Consider the following 21,773-nt stretch of genomic DNA (forward strand, 5'->3'; position numbering starts at 1 on the left):
GTGGGTGTTTCCTACAGGCCACCTAATCAGCCAGAAGAAGTAGACGAGGCCTTCTACACCCCGCTGGAAGTAGCCTCACGTTCACAGGCCCTGATCCTCATGGGGGACTTAAACCACCCCGATATCTCCTGCAGGGACAACACAGCAAGGCACAAGCAATCCAGCAGCTTCCTGGAGAGCACGGATGATAACTTCCTGACACAGGTGAAAGAGGAGCCAACAAGGAGAGGCACGCTGCTGGATCTTGTAATTGCACATAAGGAAGGGCTGGTTGGAGAGGTGAAGGTTAAGGGCAGCCTTGGCTGCAGTGATCACAAGATAGTGGATGGAGGATCCTAAGGGGAGGGAGCAGGGCAAAAAGTAGGATCGCAACCCTGGACTTCAGGAGAGCAAACTTGGCCTCTTCACGGACCTGCTTGGAAGAATCCCATGGCATTGGGCCCTAGAAGGAAGAGGGACCCAAGAAAGCTCACCTCCTCCAAGCTCAAGAACAGTGCATCCCTCTGAGTAAGAAGTCAAGCAGAGGGAGCAGGAGACCTGTACAGATGAACAAGGAGGTCCTGGCAAAACTCAAAGAGAAGAAGGTAGCGTACAGAAGGTGGAAGTAGGGATGAGTCTTCTGGGAGGAATACAGGGATGTTGTCCAAGTATGCAGGGATAGGGCTAGGATGGCCAAAGCCCATTTGGAGTTTAATCTGGAGAAGGATGTCAAGGACAGCAGAAGGGCTTCTTAAAATACATCAGTAACAAAAGGAAGACTGTGGAAAATGTGGGCCCACTGCTGAATGGGGCAGGGGCCCTGGTGACAGAGGATAGACAACAGGCAGAGATACTGAATGCCTTCTTCCCCTCAGTCTTTACTGCTCAGACTGGCCCACAGGAATCCCAGGCCCCAGAGACTAGGGAGAAAGTCTGGAGAAAGGAAGACTTTCCCTTGTTGGAGGAGGATCCGGTTAGGGATCACTTAAGCAAGCTGGACATACATACACAAGTCCATGGGCCTTGACAGGATACACCCTCGAGTGCTGCGGGAGCTGGCAGATGTCATTACAGGGCCACCCTCAATCATCTCAGAAACGTCATGGCAATCAGGAGAAGCGCCTGAGGAATGCTGGAAGAAAGCAAATGTCGCTGCAGTCTTCAAAAAGGGCCACAAGGAGGACCCCGGTGTAGTGAGAACACTTACAGAAGATCTGGCAAGGAGTGACTAGAAGAGTACATGGTAACAGCGTGTGAAACTAGACACTAACCAAATCCCCATCAGGGCCAGGCATGCATATTCCATTTCATCAACAACATTTAGCTGCTTCCTGGACAGTAGTTTCTCAAGGTTAGCACAGCTGAGATAAGAAAACAGTTCTAGCAAAGGAGTTGAGTTCAACCCTGCAAATTCAACAGGTTTGAGTTAGCAGGCAGTCCTGCTTTCCCACCTAGGAAACAGTGCCTGTACACAGCTCAGGACCAGTTACCTTTATTGCCTTTTCAATGCTGTGCTTCGCTAATCCAAACTAAAATTTTCCAAAATCAGAACTATTTTGGACTTCATGGCTTCCTAATTTGCTTGTTTTATGTTCTTAACAATAGACATTTCGTAAGCTTTTTTCTTCAAAGTGATAATAAAAAAAGAGCATCTATGCAAAAAGAAGGGCATCTGTGGAGGATAGGGCAGGAAGTAATATGCTTACTCTGCAGCAAGAAATATCTAGGCAGATGTAAGAAAACTTCTATTAATTCCATTAGCATAACCCTGATTAAATTAGCATCAGCGCCTAAACTAGACGAAGCCTGCAGGCCTCAAGGCTCCACTGCCAATGAACTCAAGAAACATTGCTGATGATGTGACACTGCCGATGATGTGACATTGTCAAAGATGTGACTGCAAAACCAATTAACATTAGCTAACAAAGATACCAAACTAGCTAATGAGGATACAAAGCAGAATGCAGGCGACAAGATGGGATACACTTAGGTTGTGGTTGACCTTCAAGAAGATAAGGGACTGTGAGAAATAAGGACATGGCAACCAGTCTGGGATGTAGGCCAGGACCTGTGAGAAGGAAAGAGACCACCAACTCAGTAAAAAAGACTGGAGGAGACCTTCACTGGCAGGCAGGGAAATAAACTTGCAAAGGATATAATTACCCCAGAATTTCTTTGTTCAGAGTCCCTCTTCAGAGGCACCCAGCTCAAGCTGAAATAAACGATCATATGAGAGTCTGACTCTGACTTAGTGGTGAATGCCTGGGGAACTCACCACTCACTAGTGGTGAGTGCCTGGGGAACTCAGTTGGACACTGAGTTCTCACAGTGAGAACAGTTAAGCACTGGAGCATGTTTTCTGTGGACTCCCTCTCACTGTTTTTTTTTAAAGCCAGTCAGACAATGATCCTGTTAAGAAGGAAGGATGGCAAGACCAAGAATGATCAAAGAGTAGATCCAGCTGGAGTCTAGACTGTGTGATAATTTTTCTTGGGTCTTCCTATGAGAAACTCTATTTGCAGGGAAATCCGCATGTATTACAGCTCTGTCTCTTGGGGAACAGTTACAGTGCATCCTGCAGCCCTCACCTGTAAAGGAGAGGTGCCTAGCTGCCCAGTGAAAAAGATCCTGGGAGCCAGCCCTGATGGAAGTGAACAGACCCTATCTAGGATAACACCTTCGATCCCTACCAGCCTCATTTCAGGCAGTTTTCTGATGTCAGGTCCCACAGGGCTAACTCAGTTGATGAGCAGAGAACAAACTTTTAGCACATTATCCACAAGTGACTAATTTTTTAAATTCTGGCTGCAGGTATTTTAGGGCAGAGACTTATGTTTCCAATGCGTGCAGCACAAAGGAGCCCAAACCCAGGTGACTTGTAGAGGATAGAAGACTGTTTCATGATGTCATAAAACAACATCAGCAACAACAGACTTTCTAAAGTTTTGTTGTTGCTGTTATAATCACAAGTGTTATTTAAAGACAGGCAACGAGAACTATCTACAGGAAACAGCCTCTATTTTAGACTGCTGTCAGTATCTCTTTCTGGATGCTTCAACTTAAGAGTGCACAAAGACAAGAAATGAAGATGCACAGGTCCTGCTGTTTTCTCCTGCGTGGAAGATGCAAGATTTAGCCTTGTATAAACAAGAAGTCAGAATTCTTTCAAACAAGCTTATTTCGCTGCAGTTTATCAGATCTGGAAAATAAAGCTAGCTCTGTAATCAAGATTAAGCACTGAACACATTCTACTTCCCTCCTCCTTTTATTCTGGCAGCAGATGACTCTGCAATAAAGTAGAAGATGTGTTTGCGCAGAGTAGCCAGTCCTGCCAGCCATGGTGTGCTATTTGTTTTGTCTAGCATTGCAGCCTCTACAATTACACTACACGAGTTCAGTTACCGCAAATGAGCTGGGAGTCTTAGGCAGAGTACAAGAAGAAATGATGATAAAGACTGACTTTCGTCCATCAACATTAAACACTCCCCAGCAAGAAGTCTTTTTCCAGCAAGCAGTGACTTACCTTGAAAATCAATATCTGAATATAAAAACTCTTTGATACACTCCTTTATCCCACAAGCAGTGTTTCAAACTGTTTAGTCAGCTGCAGGAGCCCAAACCTCTGTGCTACAAGCCTTTGATAGGGAGGAGAAAGTTTCGGTAGCCAGGTCTGGCTGGAAACCATAACCCCCTACCTTCTCCCCACCCCCTCAGGCCCCCTGGAGTAGCTGTACACTGTTACCAGTCGATGTGACTGATCTATTTGACTGAAACTAGCCAAACTGTCACTCAGGAAGTGCCCCCTTGGTGCCTCTTCTGGCTGGATCTACTTGAGGGTGGGATTGTATAAACCGCTCCTGTCAGGGATTTCAAATGAAACAAGCCACTGAATGTGAATCTGACAGCTCGACTGCCGAATTAGGGCTATTTGCATGCTAATTCTCACCGTGCTTAACTCACTGGCAGACCTAGAGCGAGAAGCAGTCTCTGCCTGTTCGGAACAATGCTTGACTGATCTAGCTGCGTTAACGAGCAAATTATGGTAATTTTGTTATTACAAATGCATAGAAATTTCCAAAGAGTGGAGCAATACAATATGTTTTTTCTCCTTCTCCTCACTTCTAAATATGGAACCTTTTGTTTATACGCACTTTGCCTTGCTTACTTATGTTTAGATATGCATAATGTTTCACTTTTAAAGGGAGGAGGAGGAAATTATAGTTAGTGCAAAGTGAATCAGCACAGAAGACTAGACTAGCTTGATTGTATACTAAACACTGGAGACCACACTCTCAGCTGTTGCAAAGCAGGAGAGTGCCTTGAAAGTCAGGGGGTCTAGATTAATTGACCCCCACTGCGAATCTGCTCTGTAAGAAAGAGATATGTTTGGGAACACTAGATCTAGAGACTGCTGGCTTTTCCTGTTTAGACATTTCACTTTCTTGCTCTTTCCAAGGTAATTTCTAAATTAGTTTAATGAAGTAATATCTGACAACATCATATTGAAAATAATATAATTTTTTATCTGTATTCTGTGCAAGTATGGCAATTACTTTCCTGAAAGATGAGCAGCAACATATTTCATTAGGCTTCCATAATACTAGTAGCCACTTGTTCAAGATATGCAAGAGCAGTGCAAAAATACTTACCTGCTTCATTATTAATTAAGGGAATCATTTATCAGTTCATTTGCAATACTGTGTCGCCCTAAGATATTTGCAGTGGCATATTACTTGCTTCATGATTTGCAAGGAATCTTTTCTAGGATTTGCCTTTTGAGGGTCTTACACATGGTGAAAACAATAAATTCACACTCCTCTATCCCGAAAGTCAATACTTTCTATCCTTTGCAGTGGCTGCTCTAATTTGGAAGTGGAAGCTGTAACATGCTTTTGTGAGCGTTTGGATAATTTTACTGGGGAGTTCTGGATGACGACTGGATTTGAGCTACATAACATTCATAGAATAAACTATGAACTCTTTCAGGAGGAAAAATATTCTGAGCCAGAAAGATCCACAGGTAACTGTAGAGTAGCTTCAGGAAAGCGACCCCAACTGCCCAGCCTGGAACCTAGCCTTCTAGCGGCTTACAACAAATTTCTCAGAACATGCAGCTAGCAGAGTTAGGATTTCAGCCTGAATGTGCAGGCAGCACTGCATGCGCTTCAGAAGCAAGGGGAAGAACCATGTGCTAGTCCTATAGACCTTACAGACAGTACCTCCCAGAAGAGATGTTCTTGGGTGCGGAACATGAAGGAAAACCTGTCTCTTTGTCTTAAGACTGCCAAGTCTTAAGACTTGCAAGTACTAAGCTCGTTGAAATTGCCAGTGAGTTGTATCACTTGTTCTGTGGTTGAATTTTTAGCATCAGCTAAACATCAACAGCCAGTTGGGATGGCTGGATGTACACAAAGGCTGCAGCCATAGAAGGTAAGACAAATTCACAGAAGCACCACTGTACTACACAAGCAGCAGCAGCTGGTGATCCACAGACTAGTCCAATGCCCACTGATGAAATTGGGATCCCTTGTTTGTCACTCGCTACCTTTAGGTCAGACTTGGTTCTGCAAAGCAGATGTTGGGGCAGCCTCGCCTCTCTCAGAAGTGAACATGAATTAGACTTCTAAACTCAAGATCACAGGAACGCTCAGGCCCAGGGCAGTAGCAGAGAAGTAGCTATCATGTCCATAAGCTGCTTCCCAGTGCTGAACATGACTCAAGTGAGTCATGGCAATATAGTCTGGAGATGAATCAGAAAAGGCTACTAATGGCTTATCTTATCACCATGTTGCAGACCTAGCCCTCATCTCCACATATGTTGACATTATTAACAACATATGTAGTGGGAGCAGATATAAGTAACAGAAACAGTATACTAAGACCCATTATATACTGAAGCTGCAAAAAGTCATGGTACTGGCACAAACAAGTGACTATAATCAGAATAGAGGAAAGAATCCTTGAAACAAATCAGAGTATGAAGCAAGTGAGGTGGTTAATGGATTTAGAAATCATCTTCAGATTTCAGGGAGATTTTACAGACTTTCTATGGAGGAATGTTAAGCATTGATTCCTCATTCACTGCAGATTTTTTTTTTAATTAAGAGCCTGATTTTCCTCTCACTTATATGGGTGTAAATCAAGAGTCATTTCAGTAACCAAACACTTCTAGCCTTATGCTGTAGATCAGAAGAAAATACGGTTCAGCTTTTCTTCACCTGACTCCCTCTACCATGCTACATATTATAATTTTCTTCCTCTGTCCCTGTTTTTAAGTGTTTTCCCGCCCAGCTAACTGGCTTTCAAATATTTACCGCTGCATGCCAGGAGATCACAAAATGCTATCACAAAACTTTGGTGAAGGCAGCACCTGTAGACAAAGTCAGAACAAATAATATAAACTCATGATAATAATCTTGACTAAAGTCTTCAAGGCCACTGGGAAAAGAAAAAAATAAAATAAAATAAAATAATCCCTAAAGGCTTTATTTAGAACCTACTAAATCCTAATACCTGCCTTTTGATCCCAGCTGTGATACAACACTTGTTTACTGTACTTTCATATAAAGTTGCTATACACTGTTTCAAGATGCTTGAGAGAGAGGTTGTTTTCTCTTGGAGGCTTAGATGAGACAAATAATAGCCTAAATAGGGAAAAGTCATACGATCTAACTTCTCTCTCTGCATTAGTATCTACCCCATATACAGTTTTCATAGCTAATCACAGGGAAAAATTCTTCAGAAAAATACATATTTTGTATCTTAACATCATCTTTTTCTGTTTTGTATGTTAGAACTAGCATCTTCTTTTAGATAAAAGGTTGTTAATGGCACCATTACTATTTTTTATGCTTTTTCTTCCTAAAGCCTCATTTTGAATGTCACTGTTTTCAGGTCCCTTTAGTCAGGTAATTGCACATAGACTTCATATAAAGGAAATTCATTTGTTCAGGGTCACTGCATGGTTTTTCATTAAAAACAAATTACTGGTGTTCAGAAAGGACATCTGGGTTTCGAGAGTCCCATTAATGACTATATTTTCAGCATCTCTATTCCGGACAGTATACCCTTTCCTGTCACCCTGTGCTCAGAGCCCCAAGAGGACAATGTGAATGACAGTCCAGTGGAAAGGAAGACATGAGAGATGAGCTGAGAATTCCTCCCCAGAGAAGAGGAGGAAAGAAAAGTGCTGGTGGGGGTGGGGGGGGAACAGAGGGTAACATGGGCTGTTGTCTAAGCACTTCTACTACAAGAACTGGAATAAATATTTGTATGAGCAAGTATGAGTATTTAAGCATAATCTTTTTCCAATTAAATTACAGTAGTAGAAACTTCATGACGAGGGCAAGAGGACACTTTAAGCCTTGAAGTATAAGTGCTTTTCTCAAGCATGAACATACTGTACGCTGCAGCCCAACCTGTCCACCTATACTCACTCTTTTGGGCATGTGAACAGTACCATGACCCACTGTCTATTCTGAGCCAGCAAGGAAATGGAGATGGGTCAGGAGTGCACCCAGGAGGCAGCATTTCAGGTGGGCTATGGAAGAGAAGGCTGGGGCAAGATTATCCTCCTCCCTGCTTACTGTGTCTGGGTCTCAAACCCATCACAGGGAAGTACCATGTCCAACCAGAAGATCACAGAGAAAGGTGTTCTTCTAAGAGAACTGTTGCAAGTGAGCCCTGCCTGCTCCCTCTGGTTATCCCATAAAATCAGAGGCAGAAACAGCAGTCTTTGGGAGTAAAGAGATCAAGCACAGGGGTCAGGTGCAGGAGATTTACTGTGGTTCCAGGGTAGACTTTCTCTCTATTACCCGCACACTGCAAAACTCACATTGCTACCAAGTCTCAGAGCTAACCTGAGGGCTAAATATAGTAATCAATAAAGACAGAAGCACTTATGTTTTACAATGCTGTGTGAAAAAGCTCTAGGCAGAGGTATCAGGTCTTCATCTTGAGGCTGCTGTAGTCTGGTAAACCCCTCTTCAGGGCCCTAACCTCCTGAGCTGCTGATCTTCAGAGCAGACATACAAGCTGCAGCACTGGCACAGTTCCCCACGTTTTCCTCTATCCCACCATGACTGGCCATTGTTAGGAGTGTCATTACAGTATGAACAAACAATAGCAATAATACCAGAATGAAACTGAGAGACCATTTTCATTAACCTGTGGTATTCACTACCTGGAAGTAGTACTGGGACCAAGAATTTAGTAGGAATCAATAGTGGATTAAGCCTCTAAATAGATAATGAGAACATCCAGAGAGCTACATGAGAAAAAATAAACATTCATAAGGAATATATACTGTCATGCTTCAGGGTATAACCTATTACATGATGAGGATTAAAAAGAAATGTCCCCTTTGGGCAAATTATTCCAGAACTGCTCAATTTAAGGAGCTGTTGCTATCCTTAAAGTACTGCATCCTAGCCATAGACCAAGAACACAGGGTGTCTAGGACAGCTTACAGTTGGAGGTACCATGGCTGTTCCCAGGATCCTGTCATTTCATATGACAGATGCTACAGGGAAGCTCTAGATCACAGAATCATAGAATGCTTGCTGGAAGGGACCTCTGGAGATCATGTAGTCTAACCCCCCTGCTCAAGCAGCGACCTCTAGAGCATATTGCCCAGGATCACATCCAGACGGGTTTTCAATATCTCCAGCAAAGGAGACTCCACCACCTCTCTGGGCAACCTGGTCCAGTGCTCTGTCACCCTCACAGTGAAGACGTTTTTCCTCAGGTTCAGATGGAACTTCCTGTGGTTCAGTTTCTGCCCGGTGCCTCTTGTCCTGTCACTGGGCACCACGGAGAAGAGACTGGCCTCATCCTCTCGACACTCCCCCTTCACATACTTGTACACATTGATGAGATTCCCCTCTCAGTCTTCTCTTCTCCAGGCTGAACAGGCCCAGCTCTCACAGCCTTTCTTCATAGGAGAGGTGCTCCAGTCCCCTCATCATCTTTGTAGACCTCCGCTGGACTCTCCCCAGTAGTGCCATGTCTCTCTTGTACTGGGGAGCCCAGAATCGGACACAGTACTCCAGGTGAGGCCTCACCAGGGCTGAGGAGAGGGGCAGGATCACCTCCCTCCACCTGCTGGCAACACTCTGCCTCATGCACCCCAGCACACCCTTGGCCTTCTTGGCCACAAGGGCACACTGCTGGCTCATGCTTAACTTGTTGTCCACCAGCACTCCCAGGTCCTTCCCTGCAGAGCTACTTTCCAGCAAGCCAACCCCCAGCCTGTCCTGGTGCCTGGGGTTCTTCCTCCCTAGGTGCAGAACCCTGCACTTGCCTTTGTTGCACTTCATGAGGTTCCTCTCTGCCCAACTCTCCAGCCTGTTGAGGTCCCTCGGAATGGCAGCACAGTCTTCTGCTGTGTCAGCCACTCCCCCAGCTTTAGTATCATCAGCAAACTTGCTGAGGGTGCACTCTGTCCCTTCCTGCAGGTCATTGATGAATAAGTTGAGCAAGACTGGACCCAGGACTGACCCCTGGGGGACACCACTAGCTACAGGCCTCCAACTTGACTCTGCGCCATTCACCACAACCCTCTGAGCTCGGCCATCCAGCCTGTTCTCAATCCATCTCACCGTCCACTCATCTAGCCCACACTTCCTGAGCTTACCTAGGAGGATGTGATGGGAGACAGTGTCCAAAGCCTTGCTGAAGTCCAGAAAGACAACATCCACTGCTCTTCCCTCATCTACCCAGCCAGTCATTCCATCAGAGAAGGACGGTCAGATTGGTCAAGCATGATTTCCCTTTGGTGAATCCATGCTGACCACTCCTGATCACCTTCTTGTCCCCCACATGCTTAGTGAGGACCGGCAGGATGAGGTCAGGGATGGAGGTGAAGCTGCCAGGCTTGTAGTTTCCTAGCTCCTCCTTCTGGCCTTTTTTGAAGACTGGGGTGACATTGGCTTTCTTCCAGGCCTCAGGCACCTCTCCTGTTCTCCAGGACCTTTCCAAGGATGGAGAGTGGCCTAGCGATAACATCCGCCAGCTCCCTCAGCACTCGTGGATGCTTGCCCATCGGCAAAGATCTCTAACCTGATCCTCCTCCACCAAGGGAGAGTCTTCCTTTCTCCAGCCTTCCTCTCTTGTCCCCAGGGTCTGGAATTCCTGAGGACTGGCCTCAGCAGCCAAGACTGAGGCAAAGGCAGCATTCAATAACTCTGCCTTCTCTATATCCTTTGTTACCAGGGCACCCGCCCCATTCAGCAGCGGGCCCACGTTTTCCCTAGTCTTCCTTTTGCTCTTGATGTATTTGAAGAAGCCCTTCTTGTTGTCCTGGACATCCCTTGCCAGATTTCATTCCAAATGGGCCTTAGCCTTCCTTGTTGCTTCCCTGCATACTGTGACAACGTCCCTGTATTCCTCCCAAGTGGCCTGTCCCCTTTCCCACATTCTGTACACTTCCTTCTTCTGTTGGAGTTTTGCCAGGAGTTCCTTGCTCATCCATGCAAGTCTCCTGCCCACTTTGCTCAACTTCTTCCTCAGAGGGATGCACCCATCTTGAGCCTGGAGGAGGTGATACTTGAATATGAACCAGCTTTCTTGGACCCCTCTTCCTTCTAGGGCCCTACCTCATGAGATTCTTCCAAGAAGATCCCTCAAGAGGCCAAAGTTAGCTCTCCTGAAGTCCAGCGTTGCAATCCTACTCATTGCCCTGCTCCCTCCTCACAGGGTCCTGAACTCCACCATCTCATGGTCACTGCAGCCAAGGCTGCCCCCAACCTTCACCGCGCCAACTAGACCTTCTTTGCTTGTTAGTACAAGGTCTAGCAGCACACCTCTCCTCGTTGGCATCTCCACCACCTGGGTCAAGAAATTATCATCAGTGCTCTGCAGGAACCTCTTTGACTGTTTGTGCCTAGCTGTGCTCTCTTCCCAGCAGATGTCAGGGTGGTTGAAGTCTCCCATGAGAACCAGGGCCTGTGATCGTGAGGCTACTTCCAGCTGTCTGTAGAAGGCCTCATCGACTTCCTCTTCCTGATCAGGTGGCCTGTAGTAAATCCCCACAACCGTGTCACCCATGTTAGCCTGCCCTTTAAGCTCCTTACCCATAGGCTCTCAACTCGCTCTTCATCCACCCCTCTAGGCAGAGCTCCATACATTCTACTTGCTCCCTCACATAAAGGGCAACTCCACCACCTCGCCTTCCTGGCCTGTCTTGCCTAAACAACACGTAGCCATCCAGGACAGCATCCCAGTCATGTGAGCTATCCCACCATGTCTCCGTAACCGCAACGAGATCATGGCCCTGCAACCACACACAGAGCTCTAACTCTTTCTGCTTATTCCCCGTGCTGCGCGTGTTGGTATACAGGCATTTCAGAGAGCCGGTCAAGCATGCAAGCTTCCCAGGAGAGGTGCAAGAGGAGCCTCCATAGCCATGTGCCGTGCTGTCTCCCCTGGCTGTATGCACCCGCTGGAGGCATCCTGACTTGAGCGGTGTTTTACTGACTCCCCTGCCACTATACCACTCCCCTTCCCCCATCTTGCCTAGTTTAAAGGCCTCCTTACCAGGCTGGCCAACCTGTTGGCAAAGACATGCATGCCCCGCTTGGTAAGGTGGATCCCATCGCTCCCCATCAGCTGTTGATCTTCAAACAGGGTCCCATGGTCATAGAAACCAAAGCCCTGTTGCCAACACCAGCGGCACAGCCAGCTGTTAACTTGGAAAACTCGTCTACTCCTCCTCCCATCCTTTCCCCTCACAGGCAAGATTGAGGAGAAAACAACCTGGGCTCCCAGACCCTTGACCACCATTCCCAGGGCTCTGAAGTCCTGTTGGATGGTTTCCAGTTTGCCTTTCGTGTCGTTAGCACCCACATGGAAGATCAGCAGAGGGTAGTAGTCCGATGCATGGACAAGCCTTGGCAGTCTTTCCAGGACATCTGTTCTTGGAGCCGCTGGCAGGCAACAAACCTCTCTGGACAGGAAGTCAGGTCGGCAGACAGGTGCCTTTGTCCCCTGCCGCAGGCCGTCACCCACAACAATCACTCGCCACTTCTTCCGGGGGTTCCTGCATGGTACATGGTCTGCCAGGCCAGTTGCCTCCCTGGGAGCCATGCCCAGCTCCTCCTCAGCTTGGAGGGCGCTAAACTTGCTCTTCAAAGGCAACTCTTGAGGAGGAGCAAGAGCCTTTCTCCTTCTACGAGAGATCACCAGTTTCCAGCTTTTTCCCTGCCTCAGATAAATGCAGGAACAGTCAAGTCACTTACATCAAGTTGCTCATTTTATGTCTGACCCTCCTTTCTGACCTTCCAAAGGAATAGCTGACCCACATTGGTTCAGGCACAAAGTACAGGAACATACAGAAAGCTGGCTGAGTGAGCCCAGGAGCAGCAGGCTGCTTGGACTGGAGATGGGTGAGACTATGGCCAAAAGCAGAAGAAGAAATGTGGAGGGCAACTTCTCAAGGTCTCTTTATAAATATTGGACACTATCCTATGCCATAACTGCCTCTGTGTGTGAGCTATTATCTTATTTAATGGTACTTCCATTCTAAGGCAGAGTTATCACATTTGTGTGCTCTGCATGGGCTACTAGTATAACTGATTTCCAGAGGAAAATCTATTTTCCTCTTTTTAACAGCTTATTGACTTCATCTCTGTTAATAATATCAGACAGAATCATATGAATTTCTGATTCTGTGCTATATTTTCAGTAGTGTTACAATCAAAACATAGCATCATAGGATGATCAGATAATTCAGGTTGGAAGTGACCTCAGGCATATTGACAGCACCCCACATTTTCATACAATCTGCAAACTTGAAAAGAGTGTGCTCCATTGCCTCCTCCAGGCCATTGATAAAGATGTCAAGCAGGAAAGATCCCAGGATTGACCCCTGCAGTACTCTGTTTGTTACTGGCATCCAGCTAGACCATAACCCATTGACCCTGAGCCTCTCAGCTCAATCATCCAACCAGTCATTTGCCCATCAAGTTGTCTATCTGTCTATACCATATATTCTTGTATCTATTTAACTCGGATACAAGAATATTGTGAGAGATAGCGTCAAAAGCCTTGCTAAAGCTGAGGTAAGTGACTCCGCTAGTCACTAGGGAGGACTGCTCCCCTCTAGTCCACAAATCCTGCCGTTTTATCACAGAAGACAATCAGGTTGGTCCGGCATGGTTTACATTTGATGAATACATGCTGACTGTTGCTGATATTCTCCTTCAAGCACACAAAAACGTACTCCAGGAGGACTGATTTCATGACTTTCCTCGGGGCTGAAGTGAGGCTGACCAGTTTGCAGTTCCTTGAATTGTTTTTTCACCTTTTTGAAATGGGTGCCTTCCTCCATCATCCTCCATCCATTCACCAGATGCATCCCCCAATCTCCATGGCTTTTCAAATATGATGAAAAGAAGCCTTGCTGTGGTATTGCCCACCTCCCACAGTATCTTTGAATGGACCCTTCTAGTCCCATGAACTACTCTGGGTCATGTTCTTGAATCCCTGACTCAAGCTTCTTCCATGGCTGGTAACTCATCTCCTCCTTAAACCCCGTCTTTAAACATAGAGGCCTGGGAGACCTTGCTGGTGAAGACTGAAACAAAAAAGGCATTAAGTACCTCAGCCGTATATGCTTGTGCTCTCACTGATTCACACACCTCCCATTCAGCACCAGGCCCACGTTTCCTTTGTTCAGCAATTTACAAGCATTTTCTCAAAGCCTGCTATCTGGAACAAGAAAGACGCACTTTTTACGAAATCACCCATACAACCTCCAGTGCTTTCACATGAGACGTAAGTGTACAGGAGGGTAAGTACAAGGCAGATTTCATATTCTCAATGGTAGGTTCCTGCTGTAATGTAAATAGCATGTGCTACTTTGAAGAATTCAATACCCCTGACTGTTTTCTGTTGGTCAGGTTATAGTGTACAATATTTGTAATGAGCAGGAAAAAATGTGTTCTTTCTGCACAGCATGGCAAAAGGTGCAAAAGTATTATTTAATATTTTATGGTGGCCTGAAGTTCTATTGACACTGATTTCAGCTGTATCAAGGACCAAAGCCAGCAGTGCTTCTTGAAAGAGTGAAGCCAGTGAACTGGGTGGGGAGGCTGCAGCTTTGTTACTTACTCCTTTTGTTCTTGCTGAGTAGACTTCACAGAACTGTGGTGTTCATGAAATACTCACAGTTGGTCTTACCCATTAGACCAGAATATCGTACAGTTCAAACCAGCATCTTTTGAAATCATTACCAGACATCCAAGTGATTTCAGTAGTTTTCAGCTATTGATCCTAATTTGCTTTTCAGGGGTGGAGAAACATTATCCTCTGTCTTCCAGGAAGAGAGAAATGAGTTATACAGATTTGAGTAACAGAGCTGTAATTCCTGGATGTAGAGGTGCTGAGCTGTGCTAATACTCAGCTACTAGAACACAAATGCAGAACAGTTTCTGCTAGGAGTCCTCATTCAGGGGGCAGTGCAGCATGTTGTAGGCACACTGAAGAACTTAGTGGTGCCTTAGAACAAGTCAAAGGCTATTGACCAGTTAGAGCATCTGAAAAACTGTGTTATTTGAACTTGTCCTATAAAGTGGTCAGTTTACCAAGAAGGAAATCTCACTTTCTTCAAAACCTGTTAACTGGAAACCACAAGGCTTTGAAGATGGGAATACTAATAAAATTAAACTAAGCAGTGTTACAGTGTGATGAACAACAAACCACTAGTCTAAGTCTCAAATGGCTGGCATTTCCAAGTCTAGGGATCTAGATGCCTGGGCTGTAAATATGTAACTCCAGTCCAGCTGCTCTAAGCACCTCAGCCACTGCCATAGATGCATGTTCTGTTCCTGTTAGCCCTGCCTTTTGTGTCGGCTGAGTGCCCATGTGCCTCTTGGATAGCTCTTCAGTGGTCTCTTTTCTAGAAATGATAGCCGTTGAAAAGGAGCAGTTAGTACAAATTTTGCCAGTAACCTGCAGCGGAGCAGTGCATGTAGGAGTCTCAAGTGTTACTCGCTCTCATTTTGTAACAGTCTGGACTGAAAATGAAGTGATGTGTTTGCTTTTTTGTTTCCTCAGAGAAAATTGATTAATTCATTCTCTGGGCTGAGATAGCTGTTCATGAGCCACATGAAAAAGGAAATTCCCTGTTGATGCTTTAAGGCCCAGATTTTGCAAAGAAGAAAGGGAGGAAATCTAAGAGCATGTGCCAGGGTTTTTCTGCCAGGCACAAAGATGTAGTGAGATCATGTTCATGGGTGCAACCTGGCTTGTTGGAGAGCAAGAGAAGGACTGTAGAGTTGGTGGGAGTAGGGAAGAAGCCTTTCCTGTTCGGATGGAAAAGCACAGAAGCTGGAGAAGAGGTAAGAACAGAGCAAGAAGCAGAATCCACATGGGTCCTATTCCCAGCTGGAAACTTCCAAGGAGCAAGAAGGTTTCCTTTGCCCTGTATGCATGGATTCCTTACAAATATCAACAATGTTGCTGGGGACCTGATTATTTGCAGTAGCACAAACAACGTCAAGTGAAACAAGCATGCAACAAAATATCATGTATATCTTATCATGTATACATTTATCCCATGTCTCTAAACACTTAACTCACGCAGTTACTTAATTACAAGCAGTAATTCATGGCTAACAATTACATGTCTTATCAGGAATGCTCATTTTTAGCAGAGGGTCTGGGAAGTGACAAGGAAGTGGCAGGTTGCGAAGTGAATCCCTGAGAATTGGTAAAATAAACATTCTGTCTGCATGTATTTTAGGCCATTTCAGAACACAAACATGCCTCTAGCACAAGACTTTATCTGCCAGCGACTTCTGAGCCAACACATAAGAGGCTGCAGTGCTTTTCCCAGCATGCCTCTGAAACTAGTCCTGCAAATGACAAGAGGCAAGTAGGGAACGAGAAGGTATTTTGGATGCTAGTTAGCAAATTCTCACTTAAATGAGAAGAACAACCTAAAGGAATTGTAGCTGACCTTCACACTAGCTGGAGCAGAAGGTTGTTATTAAAGGAACCAGTGAGGGGAACAGTGCAGTTATTCAATATAATGGGTCACACAAGTCTATGTGTAGTTAAAAATAAAATCCATTACCCAGGAAAATCAGCTCAAATGAGTCCATATCACTGAATCCTCACTATATTTCCTCTTGCAGAGCTATGCCAAGCCCTATGTTTTTACGGTTCTGCCCTGCCACTCTGTCAGGTATTCCTGAACACTTTGCGACCTCTCATGTGTTTATTCTCCAGCACCTCAAGAAAGAAGGAAGACCAAGTATTCCCCTTAACTAGGAAAGGGACTGGGGTTCACAAACAGCTTTTCAATGAAAGGAGCTCTGAAAGAAGGTGAGATTGCCACAGGGTTTTTAAAAGCCTCTAAATAGTCATCTTCACTGGGCATTATGTATCAAATCCACTCAAGCTTTTTTTAAACTTCCAAGTATAAGTGACCTGGCTCAGGTCCCAGAGGAGGTCTGACCTTCCCTTGTGCTCCTGACATCCCAGCATTCATCCTCAGCTGGCACTTCACCCAAGCCTTAAACAAGGAAGCAGCACAAAGCATCAGCAAGCTGAGTTAGCTGCAGGTTGGACAAAAAGAGGTGGGAAATTGAGGGGGCAGGATGCCTGACTCACCTCTGCAAAGCTGATAAGGGTAAAGAGACTTGGTAAGAGTGTGCGTGGACATTTTAGGTATTTCAAGGCTTCACACTAATAATGCTTTTGCCATTCTGCACCCTACCTAGTTATCAGCTGTAACTGCAAACTGACATTAATAACCTTGAACATTTCTGGTTGCTTATGTGGCCCTGATTTCCAAAAGTGTGCAGCACATTCTGAACAATAGGCCTTGCCAAAGCCATCCCTTTCTTACTTCTTGTCTGGGAACTAGCTATGACCCAGTTTTGTACTTGAAAGTGTTTTGCCTTCACGACAGCTACACAGGAGAAGACTTCAGAGTAAAAGGCGTAGATTTGTCATAGTCATAGGAATCACAGTTTCCAAGACTGGGCCTGTTCAGGATGGCATGTTACAGGACTTGCCATGTGTGACAAAGCCTTTGTGCAAAGCTTTCAGTATTTGTCCTCCACCAAATCAAGGACAGCTTCCTTTGCTAGACACAAAAGACCTGGGCTGTCAGCGGAGGTTCAGTAGAAGTGCCTTGTCCAGGAGCAGGGATTGCCAATCCCTGGCAAATCAGCCAGCAGCTTCTTCCAGAAGATATGGAGAGTTTGCTTTAGAGGAGCTGACACTAGAGATACTTCTGGCAATACTACGACAGGATCAGCTGAAGTCTTGGAAGGAATCAGGAGTTTAGAGGAATTAAAAAAAAAAAAAAAGCTAACTCTATGTGTCCAACACGCAGTTAGCATCTGCATCAGGTTCATATCTTATCAAAGGAGAGTTATTTATCACAGCTTGCCCTAGTCACCCATGTGCTTTGCTGCTGTTCAAAAATGTTTGTGTAACAGCAAATTCAGTGATAGAATCCTTATGCATTCATCCTTCATCATCAACCTAAAATTGATGTGACTGACTAACTGATGTTGGTGTTCTTAATCTTCTTAATCTTCTATAGCAATCCTGCTACAAAGTGAATGCAAACTCAAATCTTAAGCTAATATAAGCAGTTGACAACAGCACTGAAGTAAGACAAATCTAACTGAGGGTTTGATCTGCAAAAGTTTACCAGTAAGTACGTATATGTGTGTGTCTGTGAGAAAGAGAGAGCAAAACAACAATCAAACCTTGAATTCTTTTCAAATAAATCTTGCTTTCAGGTGTTCACTTTTTATTTCTACTTCATATAAACTGCATCTAGAATCCTTACAACAGCTCCTTTCCAGATGACATTTTGCAAGTAAAAATTGATTTCCCCATAACCTAATATGTATAGCTAGTTTCTAACTCTAATACACACTTAAAAAAACTGATCTTTTCTTAATTCCTGAACAATCTGGTAGAACACAATTTACAAAATACAATCAAGACTGATAACAAAGACTAATCCTGAAAGAGCCTAGACATCAAATCAGTACCATCAGTTCCTACTTTCTTAGTACATTTTTTCTAAATCACCAGCTCCTGGAGCCATACAATTAGATAAGAAATTCCACGTTTTGTGTGTGTATGTGTGGTTTTTTTTTCAATAGCTGTCTAACCTTGCTGAATCCAAACAGTCTTGTTCAAATATCCTTAAAGTCCTGGAAAGTACCAGTGGAATGAAAGCAAATCCTCTAGTTATGATTACTTTTCAAATGACGTAATATTAGAAGCTAGATGCATGATTTATATACATATATAAAAATAGGGGGGCCTATATATATATATATATATATATATATATATACACACTCAGAATACTTCTTTCTCAGGTAAACAGCTGTGTCTGTCAAGTTCATATCAAAGGACACAGAGCTTAGGGACATATCCTCATAGTTCTTTCAAATTGAAGGAAGTGTACTGATTCCCAACAGGATCTGACATCCAGTGCTCAGGTAAGGGTCAGTACAACTCTAGTCCTCCCACTAGTGCACACCCACCAGTTGTTCTTTACCAGCATCACGATGTCATCATCTGATCAAGGATCACTTACAGATCCATAGTTCATCGTAACCACACAGATTATATAATAATGTTCATGCAGACCTCTTTCTCCCTGCTTAGAGAACCAGGTAATCTCACCTTTGACTGGCAGCACAAGGAAGCATTTCCCACCTGCCAGCATTTGCCACCTTGTATTTTTCACTGCAGGTATCAAAAGGGAGACGAAAATAACAGAAGTACATAAATAAATGGAAGTATCCTGATAAAAATTCAGCATCTCCCAGGAGTACTCTGGATTGCCATGATTTAAGACATTGAAGGTCAGATGATATTTCGCAACCAATTCCCAGTAACCTCACAACTGAGACATGGCACAGAGAGACACAACACATTCAGAGAAAAGAGGTGGGTTACACCAATGCCTGTGATAAAAGGGGAAAGCCTGGCACAGTCCAAAATGAAAGTATCCCCAAGCTTCAAACAAGGAGGCTGGAGGCTTTTTCAGCATCCCAGGATAAATAATTTGCTTTGGTAGTCAAAATGTCAGATTATGTTTAGCGGTGGGGAGTCCAGTCTTTCTTTACTTAAGAGTGCTTTACATCTCCTCTTCTCTTTTCATCATAGTAATTTCTATCTTGTGCTGACATTGGTGCAGAGCATTTACAAAGTGCTAAGCTTTCTTTCTGAAATGCTGTCTTTTTTTCCCTTTTTGAAAACTCACCAGGCACCATTCCTGTCAGTGTTGGAGCGGAGTAGCTGCCCTGTCCAGCAGGGGGGACGTGAGGAGGGTATCCTGGGAGGGTTGTGCTTGCCAATTCACGACCTGAGAAATCAAACCAACAAATCACCATGTGAGCATGCACAACAACTAAGCATGGTTTTACATCTCCCCAAACACTCAGAACACAGCCGTGCATTTGTCATAACTGCATTGTGAATACCAAAGTGGGATTTTTAGCTTGGCAGGGAAAGGAGAGACAATTTCCCTTTTTCTATAAGCTGCCATAAAGCTCTGACAAAATGAGAGACAGAAAGAGGAAGAATAGAGCTCTGCAGACAGAAAAACACACTAGTTTGAACTCTAGCTGTTCCTTCCCTATTCCCAAGTTTCTCTGATGCTCAGGCTTGTAAAGTCAGAAACAGAAAAATGGGAAATGACACTGACTTTAATGGGATTTTACTAGAAAGCTCTGTAGAAAATCAGCTCTCCGATGCACAAGAGTGATGGTTTGAAAAGGTCTTCTGAATTAAGTGCAGGACATTATTTTCATCTATTATTAAAGATAGCATTAACAGAAATTGGGACCTGAAGTCAATTTAGAAAATAGTTTGTTGTGTCCCCAGAAGAAGGAGAAACAGCATCACAGAGTTACAGCCTGATAAAAATTTTTTTACTTAGACCTCAGAACCTGTAATTTTATTCAAGGAATAAGACTGACATTTCCCATTTTTCCCGTGAGACTTAAACTCTTAAAAGCTAGCTTTTCTGTTTACCAGGGCTCCTGGTTGTCCCATCATCCAAACTTGACCAGACTGTTCTTCAACTTCCTTCTGGTGTAAGCGCCCCAACGCAGTCCCCACAGTCTTTCCACAGAAATAAGCCTGCCTCTTTATCTCACTCTAATTCATAATTTGGATGTGATCGGGGCATGCACCTTGACCAGAGAACTGAGGAGTCCTCCTAGGCCCCTCTCTTCAGACACACAGTCTTCAACACTAACCAGGACACATAGCTGCCTGCTAAACAAAGCCAAGAGCTACAAATAAAATAGCTTACAAGACACATTACAGAAGTCCAGACCATGCCTCCCACAGTTCAGACCCCGAGGATAACCCTGTTCACAGCCTGCAGCAGATGCAGCAGGATTTCTGGGAAACCATTATCTGTTGTGGTTTGTCACTTCAGACTTTCACAAGAAATCTAGCAGAAAAAAATGGATAAATCTGTAAATCCCACTGGGAAGAATCCAACATTAATAGCCTTTCATTAAAGAGTGGGGTCCTGGATTTAACTCACGGCCTTCTCCTGGATGACCATTGCATGCCTGGATAAATTTCTTCACGTATAAGTTGCTTTCAAAGTTCACTCTTACATAGGGTAATGTATAAGCGAGACCAAGAAGGACCTTTAGCTGGACATACTCACTGCTACCCTGTAGTAGTGTGTACCACATACTTTGCTCATGCCATGACTTTGTTATCTGAAAATCTGAGTCTCCATGCTGGTGAAAGGTGGTACTTCTGGCTGTGTAAGCCAGCCTGCGAGGTAGTAAGTATCCACAAGGGGCTAGGCTAGGCCTGATTTCCACCAGTACATTTTGCACCTTTTGGTCCAAAGGTGAGGAAGACCACAAGCGTAGGAGAACTGAGAAGACCCTCACAGCATAGATTTAGCCACTCCAGCCAAATTGCAGAGTCAAAGACAGTGGCATAGCCTAGCCTATTATGGTCTAAAAAGCTAAGTACATGCTTCAACTGTGAGCTTCATCTCTGGTCAGACGAAAGAAAAGACTCCTGTACAGGGTTTCACCTGCTTCTGTTTCCCTCTGGCAAATGCAGGAGAGAGCTCCTGTTCTCCTATCCTAACTATGCACTTGCTGCCTTGGTGCCTCCACCTCTCAAACCTGTGTGTATCCACATCAGGATTATGGAAGTGAAGATTGCACATGTTATTGGCATAGTATCACTTTTGCTGTCACTGTAGTGCCCCTGTACATGAGCTCTGAATGTAATACACAGCACATGGCAGTGACTTCTTGGGTTCTGGCCAGCAGGATTCGAGATGCCTGTAGCCCAGCTCCACCTCCTACACAGATGTCATGGTAGGAATATAATCATCAATGCAATTCAGGATTTCTTCTCATCAGCTTGCTTAAGCCTGCCAGATAGTCATGGCTTCAAAAAGGGAGACAGTAGTTTTCCCGTATAGTTTCTTTATTCCAGCTGTCCATTTCTGTGTTATTTGTTCTTAGATGGGCATTTAAGGCTGTTCTGCCTCCCCTAACAGCAACATGTGCCTGAGGACATACTCAGCAGGTTCTGCACAGGACAATGGGGTCAATGACTTTGCCCTCTGTTGGACTCTGTCGGATGGTATGCTGTGCCATGCACTTGGCCTGTTCCTCCTTGTATCAAGGCGAGCACCCCACATATAGTAGTCAACGCCATCTAGATTGGATAAGAAAATCCAAGAGGTAAGGACTGAAGTGGAACTCATCCACCAAAAGCCTGACAAGCTAAGACAGAAACAAGGACACAGTGCACAAAAG

General features: G+C 44.6%; 1 protein-coding gene across 4 annotated transcripts in view; it reads right to left on the bottom strand.

The window, feature by feature from the left end:
* The window catches only part of PAX5 (paired box 5), a 182,381-nt gene that overhangs the window by 34,581 nt on the left and 126,027 nt on the right, over positions 1 to 21,773 (bottom strand). For all 4 annotated transcript variants that reach the window (XM_068927385.1, XM_068927384.1, XM_068927386.1 and 1 more), the window contains one exon: positions 19,226 to 19,327. In XM_068927385.1, the coding sequence (XP_068783486.1) occupies positions 19,226 to 19,327 (102 nt within the window). The remainder of the gene's footprint in view (positions 1 to 19,225; positions 19,328 to 21,773) is intronic.

The sequence above is a fragment of the Struthio camelus genome, chromosome Z (genome assembly GCF_040807025.1).
Source record: "Struthio camelus isolate bStrCam1 chromosome Z, bStrCam1.hap1, whole genome shotgun sequence".
NCBI lineage: Eukaryota > Metazoa > Chordata > Aves > Struthioniformes > Struthionidae > Struthio > Struthio camelus.